The following is a 21,941-nucleotide window of genomic DNA, read 5'->3' as shown; positions in this document are numbered from 1 at the left end:
GTTTCATTGTTTTATTTTAATTGCGTTTAAACTGTTTTTATAGGTTTTTTAGTATTTTGGATGTTCATTTTTTGTTGTGAGCCACCCAGAGTCCCTAGGGAGAGGGTGGCATAAAAATCAAATCAAATCAAACAAAACAAAACAAAACACAAAACAAAACACAAAACAAAACAAAACAAAACAAAAATATAGAACTAAGTGAGACCATAGTTGAGTTTTCTACTATGGAACCAAAAAATCAGGGGTATTGTGTCCAGGAGACAAATGACCTCTGTTCAGACAAGTAGCTGTTTAAAAAAAAAGATATTTTTGACTCTCATATGAAATGGAAGTACAAAAAAATATATTGAAGACGAAATGGGAATTTGGGGAGAGGAGACAAGCTGCATAGTTCTGTAAATCCAGGTTTTTTATTTTATTTTATTTTATTTTTTTAAAGGGCAGGGTTTCTTGTTTTTCTGTCTGGCTTCCTCTTCGTTTCCCCTGTTAAAGCATGTGGATTTTATTTTTGTAAAAACTCGGCTGGGAGGGAGCGAAGTCACATTCCTGGGATTCCAGCGAAGAAGAAAACCTGACATTTTGTGTGTAAGCCTCTCGCTGCCAGAGTCCCAAATTGCTCAAGGGGGTTTTAACTGTGTATAAACTGGAGGAAGAAAAGAGTTTATTTATTTATTTATTTATTTTATTTATTTATTTATTAGATTTGTATGCCGCCCCTCTCCGAAGACTCGGGGCGGCTAACAACAATAAAAAAGATAATGTGAACAAATCTAATATTAAAATTAATCTTTAAAACCCCAATTTAAAGAACCAATCATACATACAAGCATACCATGTATAAATTCTATAAGCCTAGGGGGAAGGGAAAAAATTCAATTCCCCCGTGCCTGACGACAGATGTGGGTTTTAAGGAGCTTGCGAAAGGCAAGGAGGATGGGGGCAACTCTGATATCTGGGGGGAGCTGGTTCCAGAGGGTCGGGGCCACCACAGAGAAGGCTCTTCTCCTGGGTCCCACCAAATGACATTGTTTAGTCGACGGGACCCGGAGAAGGCCAACTCTGTGGGACCTAACCGGTCGCTGGGATTTGTGCGGCAGAAGGCGGTCCCGGAGTTATTCTGAGATGTTACTGCTTTGGTCATCTCAGGAGCAACGGACAAGCAGGATGGGGCATGAAGTTCCTTTCTTAAACGTCTACCCATCTGTTGTGGTTAGCTCTGGCCCAGCTCCTGCCCCAAGGAATGTGTAGGTGGATATGGGGGAGACATCTACATGCCGCAGGCCTGTTTTGCTCCCAGTAGAATCTGCCGATGAAGCCTCCTCTGGCCAAGGAAGCATGAGTGACAGGGAAGAGGGGAGATTGGCAGACAGCCCAGGAGGAGATCAATCATCTGTATCATCCTTGGATTCTGAACAAGAACTAATTAACACATCCACGCATGCGTAGAGTGATGCATAGGAGACAACAACTGAAGGATTATTACAAGAGAAAATGAGGCCACCTGTGGTTGGGTGGGGCTCCAGTAATTAGGGCTGCTGCTATAAATAGCAGCGTGTGGGTTTGGCCGTTGTGAAAGAGTATCTGATCGCAGTTCTTCAGGAATTGTGTGTTGCTGTTTTCTGGACTTTGTTGATTTTTCACGCCTTTGAAACCAAAGCAGAGCAACTTGTGTGTGTGTGTGTGTGTGTGTGTGTGTGTGTGTGTCTCACTTCCTTGGAAGAAGAAGGGGTGTGAAGTTTCTTCACAGCTGCTAGCTAAATACTTAATGACTGCTTAAGGGAAATTATACAACCCGGTTGTTTTGGGATGAGTGCTCTTTGCAATACAAAAAGAGTGCTTAGTTTATTTTGAATTTTGTGATAAATTTTCAAACGTGTGTGTGTCTGAAGTAATGGAATGAAGTCATGGTTTCTGAACTGCTCATCTGCTAACCATAAAATGGATCAAGATTAGATGTACTCAGGGAAGGTTAAGGATCTTACGTAGCTTCTTCTCCGGTAATATCACACTACTAAGCAGAACATACAAGACATTCGCCAGACCAATCCTTGAATACAGCTCATCTGTCTGGAACCCACAACACATTTTGGACATAAATACGTTAAAAAGCATCCAGAGATATTTTACGAGAAGAGCCCTTCACTCCTCTACTCGCAACAAAATATTCTACGCAACCAGACCTCAGATCCTGGGCTTAGAAAGCTTAGAACTACGCTGCCTTCAGCACTACCTAAACATAGCTCGTAAAATCATGTGCTACAATGTCCTTCCTGTCAACAACTACTTCAGCTTCAACCACAATAGTACATGAGCACATAACAGATACAAACTCAAAGTAAACCACTCCAAACTTGGTTCTAGAAAATACGACTATAGCAACCGAGTAGTTAATACCTGGAACTCACTGCCAGACTCTGTAGTATCATCACCTAACCCCCAAAACTTTACCCTTAGACTGTCCACTGTTGACCTCTCCCGATTCCTAAGAGGTCAGTAAGGGCCATGCCATCCCTGTCCTAATGTTTCCCTCTTATTTGTACCAATATCATGTATATAAACAGTGCTATATCTTTACATACTTGACAACATAAAATAAATAAATAAAGAGGGAGAAAGAGGAAGTAGAAAGGAAGGGGGGAGAGAAAGGAGGGAAGTAAGAAAGAGGGAGAGAGGGAGAAAGAAGGTAGAAGGAAGAGAAGGAGATAGGGGGAAGAGATTAGTATGAAATATCGAAGGCAAGCAGACAGGAGAGGAAAGTATAAAAGGAGTATAAAAGGAAGACTGAAATAATAAAGTGAGATGGTGCCAACCTGTAGAAGATCCAACTGGCTGGAGGGTATTGAGTCACTTTCTCAAACTGAACACAAACACACCCACTCTCACACCCTCCACATATTTGTTGACTTCGACCCAAGAACAAAAAACATCAGACCGCGTTCAGCCTTTCTCCAATTCGGTTTCAAACCAAAGTTGCTCAATCCCATTATTGGTGAAGAACATCAATTACCAATCTGGACCGACTGAGTCTTCTCTCTTCCATCGTCACTTTCCATGTGATATTTTGGTGGGTGGGGCCAAATGACTTCTAATTGCTCCTCCATTAAATGTTCTGCTCATTTACATGAAGGTGGGGTTGGTCACTCTTAGGAATGGAACGGCCCACAATTTCTGAAGACAAACCGTTTCACTGATTAACTGTTCTCACTTGTCGGGGAATTCCTCCTTAGTTCTGGGTTTGGTTCTCTCCTTGGTTAGTTTCCACGCCTGGCTTCTTGTCCTTCAGGATGGTGCGTGTGAAAATATTTAAGCTATGAACATATCAACCAGAGCTGAAATCCATTTTTTTTTTTTACTACTGGTTCTCTGAGCATGACTTGGTGGACATGGTTTGGTGGGCATGGCAGGGGAAGGATACTGCAAAATCTCCATTACTTCCCCACTCCAGGGGAAGGATACTGCAAAATCTCCATTCCTTCCCACTCTCAATTCCTTCCCTATTTCTGGGGGAAGGATATTGCAAAATCTCCATTACTTCCCCACTCCAGGGGAAGGATACTGCAAAATCTCCATTCCTTCCCACTCTCAATTCCTTCCCTATTTCTGGGGGAAGGATATTGCAAAATTTCAATTCCTTCCCCACTCCAGGGGAAGGATACTGCAAAATCTCCATTCCTTCCCCACTCTCACTTCCTTCCCTATTTCTGGGGGAAGGATATTGAAATATCTCCATTCCTTCCCCATTCCAGGGGGAAGGATATTGCAAAATTTCAATTCCCTCCCCACTCCAGGAGAAGGATATTGCAACATTTCCATTCCTTCCCCACTCCAGGGGGAAGGATACTGCAAAATCTCCATTCCCACTCCACTCCAGGGGGAAGGATACTGCAAAATCCCCATTCCTTCCCCACTGCAGGGGGAAGGATACTACAAAATCTCCATTCCTTTCCCACTCCAGGGGAAGGATATTGCAAAATCTTCATTCCTTCCCCACTCCAGGGGGAAGGATACTGCAAAATCTTTATTCCCACTCCACTCCAGGGGAAGGATACTGCAAAATCTTCATTCCTTCCCCACTCCAGGGGAAGGATACTGCAAAATCCCCATTTCCTCCCCACTCCAGGGGAAGGATACTGCAAAATCTCCATTCCTTCCCACTCCAGGGGGAAGGATACTGCAAAATCCCCATTCCTTCCCCACTCCAGGGGAAGGATATTGCAAAATCTCAATTTCTTCCCCAAGGGAAAGATACTGCAAAATCTCCATTCCCTCCCCACTCCAGGGGAAGGATACTGCAAAATCTCCATTCCCTCCCCACTCCAGGTGAAGGATATTTCAACATCTCCATTCCCACTCCACTCTAGGGGGAAGGATACTGCAAAATCTCCATTCCCTCCCCATTCTGGGGGCAGCCAGAGGTGATATTTTTCTGGTTCTCTGAACTACTCAAAATTTCTGCTACCGGTTCTCCCGAACCTGTCAGAACCTGCTGGATCTCACCCCTGGTATAAACCTTTCCAACAAGATATTGTTTTCGTCTTTCTGTGGCTTACTTTCTTTTGCGCTGAAAAAAACACTGCCCATCTGTTTATGTCCCTCATCTAATAAAATTTGCCTTGCAGCCTTGGAGACACAGTGAGGGTAGGGTTGAGGTCTGGACTGCAAACTAGCAAAATTCTGGAACCCCTTTTGAAACTTGGCAGGCGTTTGAGGCCTTGATACCCAGGAAAAGAAAACGAAAAGACTTGTCATCAAGTGTTTTAGTGATTATGCATTTTCCACTTGTGGTTCCTGGCGTGGCCTCATTGTAGATTCCACGTTGCTTTGAAAATCGGAATTTTCTTGCGTCTCTTCCCCAGGACAGCCTGAAGCTTCCTTTTTGCACAAAAGGGAATAACTGACATTACATTTCAACGGAATGGAGGGCATTTTGAAACCAGTGCAAAATACGGTTTTGTGCGATCCTGGAAACAACGCATTTCTCTGTAATATGCACTGGACTGCTCTCAATCTGCAAAACAGATGTTTTCCTAAAGTGTCCTCTTACATAAATTGCAAAAAGAAAAAAGCCCAATCAAAAAATTATTTTGGAATGGATCAAGATTGGGGTCTGTACCAGTTCATCTTTTAAATATGAGAAGATTGTTCAGCAATGAGAAGACTTAGCATAGAATTGCAGAACCGCCAAGAAAAATAATTTTTTACTGTAAAAATTTACAATTGGCTTGAAAGGAAAAAAAAAGAAAAAGAAATAATCTTATAAAATTGCAAATACCAATATAAAGGTAAATATAAAACAATTAGATATTTTTTAAAAAAACAAATAGAGTGGAATGAATGCATAAAGATTATAAACCAAAGACACAGAATTGTAAAATGTAAATATGTTTATGTGTGATACCTTTGTTTTTATGCTTTATTTTAAAAATTGAATAGAAATAAAAATTTAACAGTGTATAACCAAAAGAAATAACAGTATATGCCGATTGTATTTTTCACCAGAAAATAATTTGATATTAGAAAAGACGGTTTATGTTTTTCCTCCTCACAAGAGAATACAAATGATATATATTATGTTGTTTGTTTATTGTTATAGTTAACATTGTCTATTGTATTTAAATAATTAATCAACTATTATTATTATTATTATTATTATTATTATTTTGTATGTGTTTTGTTTTGTTTTCCCCCTTTGTTACATTTTGTAAATGTGTATATGTATATATATTTTAAATCAATTTTAAAAAAAGAAATAAAATTTAAAAAATGAGAAGACCTGTTTTTAGTTTTACTGACAACATTAAGGATAGATTTAATCCCATATTGAGCAAATGGTTATTCTCTGGGCTTTTTCAATTAGGTTTTTTCCTCCCCTTTTTGTTATTTTAGTTTAAAATTTCATTTATTGGCTAACTTACACAAGCTCTTACTGGGTAGGGCTCGTAATAACCGCAGTCGCATTTCTGTCTCAACATTCAGCCTTCTTAAAGAAAAACACAGGGAGGATGAATTATCAGAAGCAAAGCCCTGGGGAAAACAAGATGGTTTGCCATTTTTCCAAAAATAGAGAGCAAACAAAAAAATAATAATTCAGGTTCTGAATTTTGCAAACCGGTGGACATTGATTCACCGCCCTTTACCAGGTATTTGAACAAGGAGGACTTCAAAACACATGGCAAACTCGTTTGCAGTTTTAGCCCACGAGCCAAAAAGGGGGAGAAACACAGACCCATCTGCCCTGATTCAAAGAAAACCAGAAACACACTGGACAATTCTATGGCTCCCAATGTTATTTTGCAAACCGCAGGCAGAGGGGGGAAAAAAGAGAGAGAGGCTGGATCGAAAATAGCATTGGAAACCACTAAAATATTTCTTTTCTTTTTTAAAAACAAATGACCTTCCTGCATTAAATTAGCTCCATGTTTTTCCGTTAAAGCCTGGCATGGCAATGTGGACATTAGAAGAATGGAAGGAGAAGGGGAGGGGGAAAAACTTCTGGGGAAGAGCAGCTAGATGGTGATTGAGAAGAAAGGCAGAACCAGATCCCCCTCTTTTTCACCTGGAGAAAACAGTGGACGTTAGGAACTTAAGATTTTTTTTCCCCGCCCTAGAGAAGTGATGGCAAACCTATGGAACGGGTGTCGCTGCCCTATGGCCATATCTGCTGCCACGCGAGTCGCTGCCCTAGCTCAGCTCTAAGATGCATGTGTGTGCCGGCCAGCTGATTTTTGGCATACACAGAGGTTCTGGGAGAGCATTTTTGGCTTCCAGAGAGCCTCCAGGGGGATGGGGAGGGCGTTTTTACCCTCCCTCGACTCCAGGGAAGGCTTTGGAGCCTGGGGAGGGCGAAACACGAGCCTAGCGGGCCCACCAGAAGTTGGGAAAGAGACCGTTTCCGGCCTCCAGAGGGCTTCCGGGGGGCGGGGGAAGCTGTTTTTGCCCTCCCCAGGCATTGATTGATTCATTCGTTCGTTCGTTCGTTCGTTCGTTCGTTTGTTTATTTATTGGATTTGTATGCCGCCCCTCTCCATAGACTCGGGGCAGCTAACAACAGTGATAAAAAACAGCATGTAACAATCCAATACTAAAACAACTAAAAAACCCTTATTGTAAAACCAAACATACCATGCATAAATTGTAAAGGCCTAGGAGGAAAGAATATCTCAGTTCCCCCATGCCTGATGACAGAGGTGGGTTTTAAGGAGCTTACAAAAGGCGAGGAGTGTGGGGGCAATTCTCATCTCCGGGGGGAGTTGGTTCCAGAGGGCCGGGGCCGCCACAGAGAAGGCTCTTCCCCTGGGCCCCGCCAAACGACATTGTTTAGTTGACGCGACCCGGAGAAGGCCCACTCTGTGGGACCTAACTGGTCGCTGGGATTGGTGCAGCAGAAGGCGGTCCCTTCTGGGTGTGGGCACTCACGCATGCGCGATAACTCGTACGCACACTCTTTGGGCACCCGAGGAACAAGAAGGTTCGTCATCACTGTTCCAGGAACTCACTCTTTTAGAATCTTCATAGATAGGGTTACAATTGTTTAATCGTGGTTTGTTGAATAAACCCTCTTTGGGCTGGTTTTGTGCATTGAAACGCTTCTTGTTCAATTCCCTCTCAAGACCTGTGGCTCCCTGAGAGGGTAATGGAAGCGGAACTTGCGTCGACACGATTTCATCATCATTGACGTGAAAAAATGCGAGGCAATCATGGATGACATAATTCTGGAAACGGGCCCATCCTCAAGAGCGTTTTGCTTGCCTCCAAGGGTCTCGCGTTAGGGTGTTTATTTTATTTATTTATTTATTTATTTTGTCCAATGCACAATGAGGGTTTTAGTGGGTATATATCTATATACACATAGTAAAATACATGATGATGGTTATAGAGGAGATACTCATAGTAAAATATATCTATGAAAGAATAGAAAAGAAGATATAGGAATAGAACATATCAATGAAAGAATAGAAGAAGAGATATAGGAATAGAAGAAAGGTATAGGAGATATAGGAGAGCAATAGGACAGCGGATGGAAGGCACTCTAGGGCACTTAGAAACATAGAAGTTTGACGGCAGAAAAAGACCTCATGGTCCATCTAGTCTGCCCTTATACTATTTCCTGTATTTTTATCTTAGGATGGATATATGTTTATCCCAGGCATGTTTAAATTCAGTTACTGTGGATTTATCTACCACGTCTGCTGGAAGTTTGTTCCAAGGATCTACTACTGTTTCAGTGAAATAATATTTTCTCACATTGCTTCTGGTCTTTCGCCCACCTAACTTCAGATTGTGCCCCCTTGTTCTTGTGTTCACTTTCCTATTAAAAACATTTCCCTCCTGGATCTTATTTAACCCTTTAACATATTGAAATGTTTTGATTATGTCCCCCCTTTTCCTTCTGTCCTCCAGACTAGACAGATTGAGTTCATGAAGTCTTTCCACCATTCTTGTAGCCCGTCTTTGGACCCATTCAATTTTGTCCATCTCTTTTTGTAGGTGAGGTCTCCAGCACTTGTACTCGGGTGTTGTCGGGGTGTTGAAAGAAACCACCACCCCTCCGTTTCATCTCCCGTCGCAGTTGAGCTGAAGTGCTCCTCACCACCTGGTGCCCATTAAAAGTACCACGGAGGCATCTTAAACACCAGCTGCAGCTCCTGTGCATGGTTTCCGGCATGGGTCTCATTTAGAGAACCAGAGCTGCAAGCTTGGCCATCTGTCTAGGTTAAGTCCAGGCCCACTTCTATTCTCCTTGGAGAATTTCTACACGGCTTCATCTTCCCCTGCAGGCGTCTCGTTGGAGACAGACGCTGAGAGAATAATTAATAAACTCAACACTCTTTGTCTCTCTCTCTCTCTCACACACACACACACATATAAACACCTTATGGGTTGCTATGGAGAAATTTTGGAGAATCTCCATGCGTAGATTTCCTTCACCTTTCTATGGCTCAGCAGAGTTGCCAAGCCAGTGCAGAAGTTGGTGATAAATCAATGGCTTGCCACACTATGTCCCAACACTGGAAGGTTTTAAGCAGATGTTGGAGAACCATCTGTCTGAAGTAGTGTAGGGTTTCCTGCCTAAGCAGGGGGGTTGGACTAGAAGACCTCCAAGGTCCCTTCCAACTCTGCTGTTGTTGTTGTTGTTGTTGTTGTTGTTATTATTATTATTATTATTATTATTATTATTATTATTATTATAACACTATACCCTTAGATTATCTACGGTTGACCTATTATTATTATTATTATTATTATTATTATTATTATTATTATTATTATTATTATTTAAATTTGTATGCCGCCCCTCTCCGTAGACTCGTAGATTCCTAAGAGGTCAGTAAGGGGCAAGTACAAGTGCACTAGAGTGACTTCCGTCCCCTGTCCTATTGCTCTCCTATATCTCCTATATCTCTTCTTCTATTCTTTCATTGATATGTTCTATGACTTTATCTTCTTTTCTATTCTTTCCTAGATATATTGTACTATGAGTATCTTCTCTATAACCTTCATCATGTATTTTACTATGTGTATATAGTATTGGACAAAATAAATAAAAAAATAAAACAAATAAAAAATAAAAATAAATTATTATTATTATTATTATTATTATTATTATTATTATTATTATTATGTCAGCACAACACAGCAAACGAGATCACTATGCTGGATTTCGTATTTCATCACCAGTCGGGCGCTTCCCAAGCACCTAGGACTGCGTGATGTAGCGGCGAATTATGTTTGCCGATCCCAGTAAAGCGGCCTTTTGCAATTGACAGATGGAGATTTTGTCAATTCCGATGGTTTTCAAATGTCCACTGAGATCCTTTGGCACTGCGCCCAGCGTGCCAAGGACCACTGGGACCACTTTCACGGGCTTATGCCAGAGTCGTTGCAGCTCGATTTTTAGATCTTGGTATTTCACTAATTTCTCTAGCTGCTTCTCCTCAATTCTGCTGTCTCCTGGGATTGCGATGTCGATGATCCATACTTTCTTTTTCTCCACAATCACAATGTCTGGTGTGTTATGCTTCAGAATTCAGTCAGTCGGAAGTCGGAAGTCCCACAGTAGTTTTGCTTGCTCATTTTCGACCACATTTTCGGGCTTATGATCCCACCAGTTCTTTGCCATTGGTAAATGGTAGTTCCGGCACAAGTTCCAGTGGATCATCTGTGCCACAGCATCATGTCTATGCTTGTAGTCAGTCTGTGCGATCTTTTTGCAGCAGCTGAGTATGTGATCGATGGTTTCATCTGTTTCTTTACAGAGTCTGCACTTTGGATCGTCTGTTGATTTTTCAATTCTGGCTTTGACAGCATTTGTTCTAATGGCCTGTTCTTGTTGTTGTTGTTGTTATTATTATTATTATTATTATTATCATTATCATTATATAAATCCAGGCAAGGACATTTATCTTGTTGTGAGGGCTTTATCACTGGAAGCTTTCAAGAAGAGATTGGACTGCCAGCTGTCAGAAATGGTGTAGGGTCTCCTGCTTGAGTAGGGGTTGGACTAGAAGACCTCCAAGGCCCCTTCCAAATCTGTTGTTGCTGTTGCCGTTGTTGTTGTTGTTGTTATCTATAGAAGGCCTGATGTTGATGGGAACTTTGGAGGGATGATTTTCAGGAGGGTAACAGATGCAGCCACAAAGCATTCTTCTGAGAGGTTCAAGGCCATCCTATGCCCACCCACCTGGGCGGAAGCAGAAGGAGGACTGGCCACGCTGGCACAATCTGAGTGGGCAACCTGACAAGTTTGTGGGTGGGGTACAAGGGTTGTGAACTTTCAACTGGGTGGGAAACTCAGATTCAGGTTTCCCAGGGTAGGAATCGCTCCGGCAATAAATTGAAACTTTGAGGAGTATTTTGACTCGGACTCCGATTTAGGTTGGATGCAACCTGGAACCTTGAACCTTTTTCATCATTGTCCTTGCGATCTTAGGTCTTGAGGAAGGAAGGAAGGAAGGAAGGAGGGAGGGAGGGAGGAAGGAAGGAAGGAAGGAAGGAAGGAAGGAAGGAAGGAAGGAAGGAAGAGATAGGTGCCATGTTTTCCCCAAAATAAGACCTCCCTTAATAATAAGCCCAATAGCATTAAGTCTTTGCAGGGGGTTTTTCATTGCTCTAACTTGCTCCGAATTAGTTTCCTTCCAGCCCTAACCAGGTGCTAACAATGTTCCCAGCTCTTACGGGCTTGCAAGCTCTTTCATTGTTACTCTCTGTGAAGAATATTTTCCAATCCCTAAGTCTTTGCAGGGTTTCTTTCCATTGCTCTACTTGCTCCAAATGTTTCTTGCCAGGTGCTAATGATGTTCCCAGCTCTTACTGGTTTGCAAGCTTTTTCATTGTTACTCTCCAAATAAAGTTTTTTTTAAAGCCCTTAACCAGGGGATAAAATAATGTGCTGGCTAAGGACGCTAGACAGATGAATACCAGGTAAGCAGATTCTTTTCCCTATTTTGCTCCCCCAAAAACTTAGGTGCATCTTATACTCCGAAAAATACAGCATATGGATATATTAACCATATCCACAAAGAATATGGTTAAAATATCTTTTCGCCATCTATTTTTCATATCTGCACCCGGCTATTTGCTTTCTTCTGCTGCCCACGTTCTGTCAATCAAAGGATGAATTCTGGTGGTGTGCTTGCAGCCGGCAGCTCTGTTGGCCCGAGTTCATTCTCCTCCTCCCCGTCCTCTTCCTCCTCCTCCTCCTCCGGTTGAACCCTCACCCCCGTTTGACAGCTGCCTCTTAAAACTCCAGAGTACATGCCAATCGGTCTCAGCAGCCTCCATCCGCGTGCAAAGAAAGAGGTTGTTTGTTTGAGGTTTCTGCAGAGAACGTCTTTGTCAGAGGCAGAAAAAAATCCCCATGTGGACACATGTACTGGCCTGTGGCTGGCTTCCCGCGGGCCCGCATACCTTATCTCTGAGCTCACCCTTTCTGCAGCAAGCTGGGCAAGATTATTTTGCGTTTGATGCTCAAAGCCCAAACGGTGCCCAGTTCTGTGCAAAAGTTCTGCGGCCTGGGATTTTTGGCTCCTCGGAAAAGCCCTGAAGGGAGACTTGCATCCCATTTCAGAGTCAGGAAAAACGTGAATTTATACACCACATCACAGTTCTTTACGCCCCCCCCCCTTAAGCGGTTTACAGGGTTAGAATCTGGTCCTCCACCCTCACCAAAAATCTGGGTCCACATTTTGCCCAGGATAGAAGGATGGAAGAACGGATCAACCTTGATCTGGTTAGAATCTAACTGCTGACAATGGGCAGAGTCAGCCTGTAATGCTGCATTCTAAGCATTGCATGACCATGGAAGGGAGGGAGGGAAGAAGAAAGGGAGGTAGGAAGGAAGGGAGGAAGGAAGGAAGGAAGGAAGGAAGGAAGGAAGGAAGGAAGGAAGGAAGGGCAATAGCAATTTCCCTTAGATTTGTATACCATTTTAAAGTGCTTTATGGCCCTCTTTTAGCAGTTTAGAGTCGGCTTATTTTCCCCCAACAATCTGGGTCCTCATGTTACCCACCTTGGAAGGATAGAAGGCTGAGTCAACCTTGAGCAGGTCAGGATTGAACTGTTGGCAGTGGGCAGAGTTAGCCTACGATATTGCATTCTAACCTGATTGTTGTTGTTATTGTCGTTGTTGTTATTGTTATTGTTATTATTATTATTATTATTACTACTACTAGTAGTAGTTATCATTATTATTTGGAAGATACGTGAATTTCCAACTCCTGGAATTGCTGGCTGGAGAATTCTGGGAGTTGAAGTCCACCCAGCTGTAAGATTGTCAGCCAGGCTGAGAAACCCTGCATAGCTATAACGTATAGTTTATATCTTCGTGCAGGGTTTTATAATTAGATCTCGAAATCTGGATGTCTGTGCTTCCTTTTCGGTGCGTGGAGCCAACGTCCTGCCCTGAAGCCCCAAAGGATTCGCATCAAGTCTTCTTGAGAAGGGTACGAGCAAAGATAAGCAGAGCCAGGAATCTGCTCCTTCCGGTCCAAAGTTCAATGAACTATCTGCAAAGCGGCTTGCCAAGGAATTCTTGGGCAGAACAGCACGCTCTGAAATCCCGAGCATGAAGACTCTTGGGGCGGGGGTGGGGGGTGGGGAAGGAGGGGGGGTGTTGCATGTTGACAAGAAACAAGAGTCCCTGACGGGTGATGACAACCTTTCTCCAACTTGTCTCAGACTGGGGCAAAATTCCCGGTTCTCCCAAAGCTTTTGCTGCGATCTTTGCAGAGATCTTTGTTGGGAGTTTGTCAAATGCAGGTGGCAGAACAGCAGCAGCATGTAGATAGCAATAGGAAGAACAGTTAGATGCATATACCGCTGCTTCTTATTCTTCTTATTCTTATTCTTCTTATTCTTCTTATTCTTCTTATTCTTCTTATTCTTCTTATTCTTCTTATTCTTATTATTCTTATTATTATTCTTATTATTCTTATTCTTCTTATTATTATTATTCTTATTATTCTTATTATTCTTATTATTCTTATTATTCTTATTATTCTTATTATTATTCTTATTATTATTATTATTATTATTATTCTTATTATTATTATTCTTCTTCTTCTTCTTCTTCTTATTATTATTATTATTATTATTATTATTATTATTATTAAACGATAAATGCTATTGCTAATTTGCACAAATCCAAGGAACCGGGGTGGCGCAGCAGGTAGAGTGCTGTACTGCAGGCCTTTGAAGCTGACTGTAAATCTGTAGGTCAGCGGTTCAAATCTCATCACCGTTGACTCAACCTTCCATCCTTCCGAGGTGGGTCCAATGAGGACCCGGATTGTGGGGGCCATAGGCTGGCTCTGTTTTTAAAAAGTGCTATTGCTAACATGTTGTAAGCCGCCCTGAGTCTAAGGAGAAGGGCAGCATTAAAAAAAATTGAATAAATAAATATTCCTTCCTTCCTTCCTTCCTTCTTTCCAAGGTGGGTAAAATGAGGACCCGGATTGTGGGGGCAATAGGCTGGCTCTGTTTTTAAAAAGTGCTATTGCTAATGTTGTAAGCCACCCTGAGTCTAAGGAGAAGGGCGGCATAAAAATCGAATAAATAAATAAATTCCATGCAAAATAAAGAAAGATCTGGATCAGGCATGAATTGGTTTCCTTGCTTGTTTTGGGGGGGGGGGGCTCCTCCTCTTTTCCAGGGAAGCCAGGTTACGGCCTCCGACTACCAGGGAAGTCCCAGGGTCCTTACGCAACAATAAGCCAGCCTGTCGCTCGTCCGGAGGTCACAGGCGTGTTTGGTGTGTGTTTCCCCCCAACAAGACTAATTGTTTCCTTCTTTCCCTGGGGGGACATTTGGGTCGGCTGGTTTCCTTTCCGGGATTTCTGATTTAATCTGCAAAATCCACCCTGGAGAAACAAAGCCCGGCGCATCCAGGCTTTGGGCCGTCCAGTCCTAGTGACGTTTTGCAGGTTCTCCTACTGCAACCTCCAAACCCTGGCAAGGACGCGTCCCTCAACAGATGCGCCATCCAGCTTTTTCGCTAGAATTCTCTGCCGCGGCGAGGAAGGTGGGCCGTCCTCGGGTGAACGCTGGGTGCTCAGCCACCCATTCAAAATTGCAACGGAGCAACCCTAGGGGATCCAGATCCAGTGACGGTTTGTAGATGCCCTGTCCTTCAACTCCACGCCCTGGGAAAGAGGTGCCTTCAAATGTTCTTTGTGTCCACTTCCCTCCCTAGAATTCTCTGCCCCTGTAAGGAACACGGATACAGTAAATCCTCAACTTACAACGCTCCACTTAGGAACCGTTCAAAGTTTCAACGGCCCCGAGAAAAGGGGTTGAGGACCATTTTTCGCACTTGCAACCCTCACAAGAGCCAGGGTGGTGCAGTGGTTAGAGTGCAGCCCTGCAGGCTCCTTCAGCCAACTGCTGGCTGTAGTTCAGCAGTTCAAATCTCACCATCGGCTCAAGGTTGACTCAGCTTTCCATCCTTCCGAGGGGGGTCAAATGAGGACCCAGATTGTTGGGGGCGAGAGGCTGACTCTGTAAACTGCTTAGAGAGGGCTGTAAAAGCACTAGGAAGTGGTATATAAGTATAAGTGCTATTGCTATTCCTTTCTTCTTTCCTTTCTTCTTTCTTCCTTCTCTTTCTTTTCTTCCTTCCCTTCCTTCTCTTTTCTTCTTTCCTCCTTCCTTCCTTCCTTCCTTCCTCAAATGACAACCCAGATTGTTGGGGGCAAGAGGCAGATTCTGTAAACTGCTTAGAGAGGGTTGTAAAAGCACTAGGAAGCGGTATATAAGTCTAAGTGCTATTGCTATTCCTTCTTTCCTTTTCTTTCTTTCTTCTTTCTTCCTTCTCTCCTTCCTTCTCTTCCTTCTCTTTTCTTCTTTCCTCCTTCCTTCCTTTTCTCCTTCCTTCCTTCCTCAAATGACAACCCAGATTGTTGGGGGCAAGAGGCAGATTCTGTAAACTGCTTAGAGAGGGCTGTTAAAGCACTAGGAAGCGGTATATAAGTCTAAGTGCTATTGCTATTCCTTCCTTCCTTCCTTCCTTCCTTCCTTCCTTCCTTCCTTCCTTCCTTCCTTCTTTCCTTAAAGTTGACTTTTGAGTTGAGGTGATCAAGAGAGGCTTCCTATTGGGTCGTGCAATGTCTCCGAGCCAACCAGCCAGCTACAGAAATTTCTTTTCTCTTTGGCACCAAGGAGGGATGGCTTGGCCTCACAAGGAATTGGGGGGAAAAACCCTCCAGACTTGTGAAATTGCCCTATCCTGACCTGAGCCAGGTTGCTCAGCCTCACAGGTGCCAGGATGCTTTTCGGGGCTTGGCCATCCATCCCAAACCTACCTCTGGGGATTGACTTTGGCCTTCCCACTTTGCTAACTGTCCTATGAAATTTGGATGGCCTGCAAAGGTGGCGTCTCCGAAAATTATCGCCACTGTTAGAAAGTTGAGGGTCATTGATGCTTAAAGCAGGCAATGGAAGCATCTACGTCAGTGGTTAGAGTGCAGCCCTGCAGGCTCCTTCAGCTAACTGCTAGCTGTAGTTCAGCAGTTCAAATCTCACCATCGGCTCAAGGTTGACTCAGCCTTCATCCTTCCAAGGTGGGTCAAATGAGGACCCAGATTGTTGCGGGCAAGAGGCTGATTCTATAAAGTGCTTAGAGAGGGCTGTAAAAGCACTATGAAGCGGTATATAAGTCTAAATGCTACTGCTGTTGCAGTACCCCTACGGTCATTCGGTCAAAATTCCTCCGCTTGGCCATCGATTCATATTTATGATGGTTGTCATTATTTTTATTATTATTATTTATTGGATTTGTATGCCGCCCCTCTCCACAGACTCAGGGCGGCTAACAACAATGATAAAAAACAACATGTAACAATCCAATTTAATAAAACAACTAAAAACCCTTATTATAAAAACCAAACATACACACAAACATACCATACATAACTTGTAATGGCCTAGGGGGAAGGAATATCCTAACTCCCCCATGCCTGGCGACAAAGGTGGGTCTTCAGTAATTTGTGAAAGACAAGGAGGGTGGGGGCCGTTCTAATCTCTGGGGGGAGTTGATTCCAGAGGGCCGGGGCCTCCACAGAGAAGGCTCTTCCCCTGGGGCCCGCCAAACGTCATGTCATCTGATTCCCTTTTTGGCGACCTTCGGATGAGCCATGTCAATGAGCAAAGCAAGATTCACATAACAACTGGGCTACTAATTCGAGAACCGCAGAGATTCACTAGGACAACTAGAAAAGTCGTGAAACGGGGAGCAAAACTCACTTAACAAATTTCTCCCCTAACAAACCTACATTTTGGGGCTCTGTTGGGGGGGTCTTAGCCAAGGACAACCCCCCCCCCCCAAAAAAAGACAATGAAAACAAAGCTCTATTTTATCTCCAAGACCCCAGATTTTATTTGCCAAAGATTTCAACCCCCCCACCCCCCATTGCCCACAGTTCTTTGGAGACCAAGAGAAGCAAAGAAGAAATGGATAACAGGTCAGAGGAGAAACAACAAGAGTCCCAAGGAGCCATTTCTTGATTTAAGGCCATGTACGGCATCCATCTCCGAGTCCCATTTAACACGGACAAAAGCCTTTTTTAAAAAAACAAAAAAAACAGTTTATCGACAAACTTGGACATCCAAACGTCCGTCTTGCAGACAACAAATCAAAACACACAACTGTAGTTTTCAAGCACTGCTCCAAATTGGGGGAAAAAGAGTAACTCTGGATTTACTCAGGGGAGTGCAGAGGTGAGTGGCTTTAAAAATGCATGCCTATTTCCTGTGCAGGTAGTCCTTGACTTACAATGATCTATTTAGTGACTGTTCAAAAGTTACAATGGTGTTAAGGGGGGGAGAAATGACTTACGACCGGTTTTCACTCTCACCACCATTACAGCATCCACAGGATCGAAATTTGGGCGTTTGGCACAACCGCTTCGCATTTACGACGAAGGTTGTAGTGCCCCAATGGTCACGTGATCAAAGTCCAGGGGGAAACCAGATTCGCTTAATGACCACGTGGCTAACTTAGATTGTGGTGATTCGCTTAATAATTACATCAAGGTTGTTAACATGGGGGGGGGGGAGAAAACTCACTCGATAACGTGACTCTCTTAGAAACGGTCAATCTGGGGGCTCAGTTGTGGTCATAAATCTAGGACTACCTGCAATAGACCCTCAGAGAAGTGGGATTGTGTGGTTGTGCGACTTCTTCCCCCCAAAAAAGTGTCATTTTTGGTGTGCCGACTTTTTCATTCCTTCCACTTCACCTCCATTCTGTTTGCTCTCTGCTCATCCTATCTAGAGAGGGGGGGGGGGGGGGAAACCAAACCTAAACTGAGTTGAACCTGGTTTTGTTCTTTTTTTTTTCTGGAGGGGAACAGGAAGTGCTGGTGTTGGAAAGGATCTGGATAAATAAGAGTGCGGTGCGTGGTTTTTTTCCCCTAGAAAAGTCAAGCCTGAGAGGGGAAAAAAATAATAAGGAAGCTGGCTGGCGCGAAAAGCTACATTTCCTTTGGAAAGCAAATCCTTTTGACTTCCTCTGTAAACAACAAGGCGAGAAGCTCGGCTCTTTCTTGAGGGGAAAAAAAATGATATCCCGCTCGTCGAAATGTCTTTTGTGCAACGATTCGTGGCTGCGTCCTCGCGCTTGGATAATCGGGATGGGTGTGGGGAACACAACATCCCAAGCTTTGGTCGTTGACGGGGCTACAACCTTCCCCTGGGGGGCTCCATGTATTGAGTTCCTTACCGGTACGGGCCACTCTGCGCACCGGTAGCAAAAACCGCGATCCGCGCTCAGCTCCAGGTAACCGGAAGGTGGGCAAACGCATCCCGGCGAGATTTTGCTTCTGCGCATGAGCAGGAAGCCTAATATCGCGAGAGGAAGCACGCGCGAAAGATTTCAGTGGTTTTTTGTTTCCGCGTATGTGCAGAAGCCAAAATTGCCAAAATCTCGCGCGCGCGCACATCCACTCGCAAGATTTTTATTCCTGCACATGCACAGAAGCGAAATCTCACCGGGACGCGCCCGCCCACCCGCCGATCATGCGGAAATGGCGCGCATCACACTGGAAGCGGCATTGAGTAGGAACCTCCGCCTGGCTCCAAGTTTAGCATCGTGAAGAGGACGGAGAGCGCGAGTCAACGGGGAGAACCTCCCAAGATCCACCCTGAGGAGAAGAAGACCTCCGTTTCCCGGCGGCGTAGAAGAAAACACAGTCGCCGCTGCTCATCCCAGCTGAGAGCACGGTAGCCTTTGAGGACCATCCTGAGCGCCAATCTCCAGCGGGATCCCTAGAGGCTGTCGTATCTCTTCAGCGTCTCTTCCAGCTTCTGGCTGACCCTCTGGTAGAAGACGATCTGCTCCCGGATGTAGGACTGCATCATCTTTTTGAAGTCCAAGATGCGCCTCTCATGGAAGTGGTTCATTTCGGCCTGCAGGGCGAAGCCAACCACTCGACAACGCTTCCGGATCCCGTCGGCCTCCTCCTGGTCCATTTTCCCTTCGTCACTCATTCGCTGGCTCTCCTTCACTTTGGCAAATGCACCTGTGGTGGGAGGAGGGAAGGAAAAAGGACAGCTCAGTGCGTTTATCAAGACCCTCCAGAGATCAAACTGACCGGCATATGATGTATGAGTGGCTTGACAGAAGAAACCTAGAAACCTAGAAGATTGACAACAGAAGAAGACCTCATGGTCCATCTGGTCTGCCCTTATACTATTTCCTATATTTTGTCTTAGGGTGGATATATGTTTATCCCAGGCATGTTTCAATTCAATTCCTGTGGATTGACCAACCACGTCTGCTGGAAGTTTGTTCCAAGCATCTACTATATTCTGTGGTCAGGTGGCCCGCTGAAGATTCACAGAACACTGTTACCTTCCCACCAAAGATGGTCCCTATTTTTCTACTTGCATTTTTTTTAATGTGCCTTTGAATTGCTAGGTTGGCAGAAGCTGAGGCAAGTAACGGGAGCTCACTCCATTATGTGGTGCTAGGGATTCGAACCGCCAAACTGCAGAGCTTTCGATCAACAAACTCAGCGTCTTAACCCACTGAGCCACCACGTCCCCCAAGTCTTAGCTGATGTTCTTGCAATTCAAGAGTTAGTCAACAGAGCCTCCGCTTGCAACGCCCCAGGGCCTACAAACATTTGCCCACCCCGTGATTCAAGCTTTTGCGAGAAAAGAATACATCAGCCAGGGCCAACTTCGCCTTGAATCGACAGGTGTGGCTTTGGCGTTGGGTATGAATCACCGGGGAGATAAACCACGCCAGCCAAACAGCCTTGTCCCCAGGTCCCCTTATGGAATGAGCTGCTCAGGGACAGGTATCAAATTCTTTCACACCTCTCCCGGTTTTCAAATCATTCTGCAGATTTTTAAGCCTCAGGGAACATCTGTTTTATGTGCTTTTTAATATTAGATTTGTTTTCACTGGAATATTGTTTTTATTATTGTTGAGAGCCGCCCCGAGTCTTCGGAGAGGGGCGGCATACAAATCTAATAAATTGAATTGAATTGAATTGCTGCACACACAATAATTTTCAATAGTTTACAATAGATTTTTTTAATGCCTTGGTAAGGCCACACTTGGAATCTTGCATCCAGCTGCGGTCGCCACAATGCAAAAAGGATTTTGAGACTCTAGAAAGAGTGCAGAGAAGAGCGACAAAGATGATCAGGGGACTGGAGGTTAAAACATATGAAAAATGGTTGCAGGAACTGGGCATGGCTAATTTAATGAAAAGAATGACGAAGGGGGACATGATAGCAGTCTTCCAATATCTCAGGGGTTGCCACAAAGAAGAACGAGTCAACTTATTCTCCAAAGCACCTGAGGGTAGAACAAGAAACAACGGGTGGAAACTAAACAAGGAGAGAAGCAACTTAGAACTAAGGAGAAATTTCCTGACAGTGAGAAAAATAATCTGTGGAACAGCTTGCCTCCAGAAGTTGTGAATGCTCCAACACTGCAAGTTTTAAAGAAGAGATTGGATAACCATCTGTCTGAAGTAGTGTAGGGTTTCCTGCCTAAGCAGGGGGTTGGACTAGAAGACCTCCAAGGTCCCTTCCAACTCATTCTATTCTATTCTTACTCTATTCTTACTCTATTCTTACTATATTCTTACTCTATTCTTATTCTATTCTTATTCTATCCTAATGGCGCTCCCATAACCTCCAAAGGCAACTTCTGTTCCACTCGTTGATTTCAGCCTGAACCTTAACTTGTGCCTTTGCTTCAGAAATTTGCACGAGGTGCCACCACCAATGGCCAGCACGGCTACTCTTTGACCAGAATCGGGAGCAGAAAATTCATTTATGCTGGCTGGGGAATTCTGGGAGTCGAAGTCCCCCCTCCTCCTCCCTTAAAGTTACCACGGTTGAGAGAAACACAGTTCCAGCAGAACGCGACCAGAAAAGATCTCGGCATAAGATGCTGGGTGGAGGCTATTAAGGAATTGGCTTGGACACCCCCATGAATGCGGCCTCTGTTAATATTAGTTTTCCGCTGATGTCTGGGACTTAAGCCAGTGAGATAAGACACTTGCGCGACTCTGCTCAGTGGACCTTTGTGTGTTTTGAACTGGTGCAGCCTTTTAAATATTAATCCTGGCTGCCAGAGCTTCCCTTGGCCACGGGGCTAAGGTCAAGGCTCATACCTGCCTACTACAGGCATTAAATGAGGCACGGAGAGGAGTTGATTGCAGAAAACTTGGGCCCAATCTGCAAAAGTTATAGGTCCCGATGCAATGCCCAAATTTCTTAAGAGCGTAAGGAAAGTGGAAGTGAGTAGTTTTCCACCTTGTAGCAAAACAAGAGAGGCACTTCCAACTGAATTACTCGCTGATCTGCATAACTATTGCAGAGGCCTGGGTGCGGAAGGAGCCTGAATTATTTTTTTATCATTGCAATGGAAATGGAATTCAGACTTGTTGCAGTCCTATACAAAGGGAAGGAACCAGGGAAGGGCTGCAAATTTTTTTACTACCACACTGTGGGCGTGGCTTATTGTGTGGGTGTGGCTTGCCAGCCATGTGACCAGGTGGGAGTGGCTTGACAATCATGTGACTGGCTTAAAGGTGGCCAACCTGACGTCACTCATAGTCAAGGGTTTGGGTTGCCTCTCCTCGCCTCCAAGAGATACAATTCCAATACAGATCTATCGTACACCCACCCACCTTCCCCTTTCTTTTTATTCTTCTCTTTTTTCTTTCTCTTTCTCCCTTTTTCTTTCTGTAGGTCTGTATGTTTGCCGACTTTTTTGTTTGTTTGTTTTTGTTTACTGCTAAATGCATATTGTTTAGACCATAATTTGACATATAATCATTGTTTTTAATCTCCAATTACCCAATTCTCTTATTCTTTTTTCTCCCTGTACCTTGACATGTCTATATTCTTAATTGTAATTAAATGTATTTATTGTATTTATCTTTGTAAATAAAAACTTTAAAAAAAACAAACAAGAGATACAA

At 43.9% G+C, this 21,941-nt stretch overlaps 1 protein-coding gene across 1 annotated transcript in view; it reads right to left on the bottom strand.

Moving 5' to 3' along the window:
* Positions 1-16,841: 16,841 nt before the first annotated feature.
* Positions 16,842-21,941, bottom strand: part of SNX33 (sorting nexin 33) — a 13,652-nt gene continuing 8,552 nt past the window's right edge. Inside the window, exon 2 of the mRNA XM_070763443.1 lies at positions 16,842-19,013. Coding sequence (XP_070619544.1) covers positions 18,760-19,013 — 254 coding nt within the window. The 3' untranslated portion in view covers positions 16,842-18,759. The remainder of the gene's footprint in view (positions 19,014-21,941) is intronic.

Source organism: Erythrolamprus reginae, chromosome 10 (genome assembly GCF_031021105.1).
Source record: "Erythrolamprus reginae isolate rEryReg1 chromosome 10, rEryReg1.hap1, whole genome shotgun sequence".
Taxonomy (NCBI): domain Eukaryota; kingdom Metazoa; phylum Chordata; class Lepidosauria; order Squamata; family Dipsadidae; genus Erythrolamprus; species Erythrolamprus reginae.
Note: the sequence above shows the minus strand (reverse complement) of the source record. Positions and strands in the feature narration are given on the sequence as shown.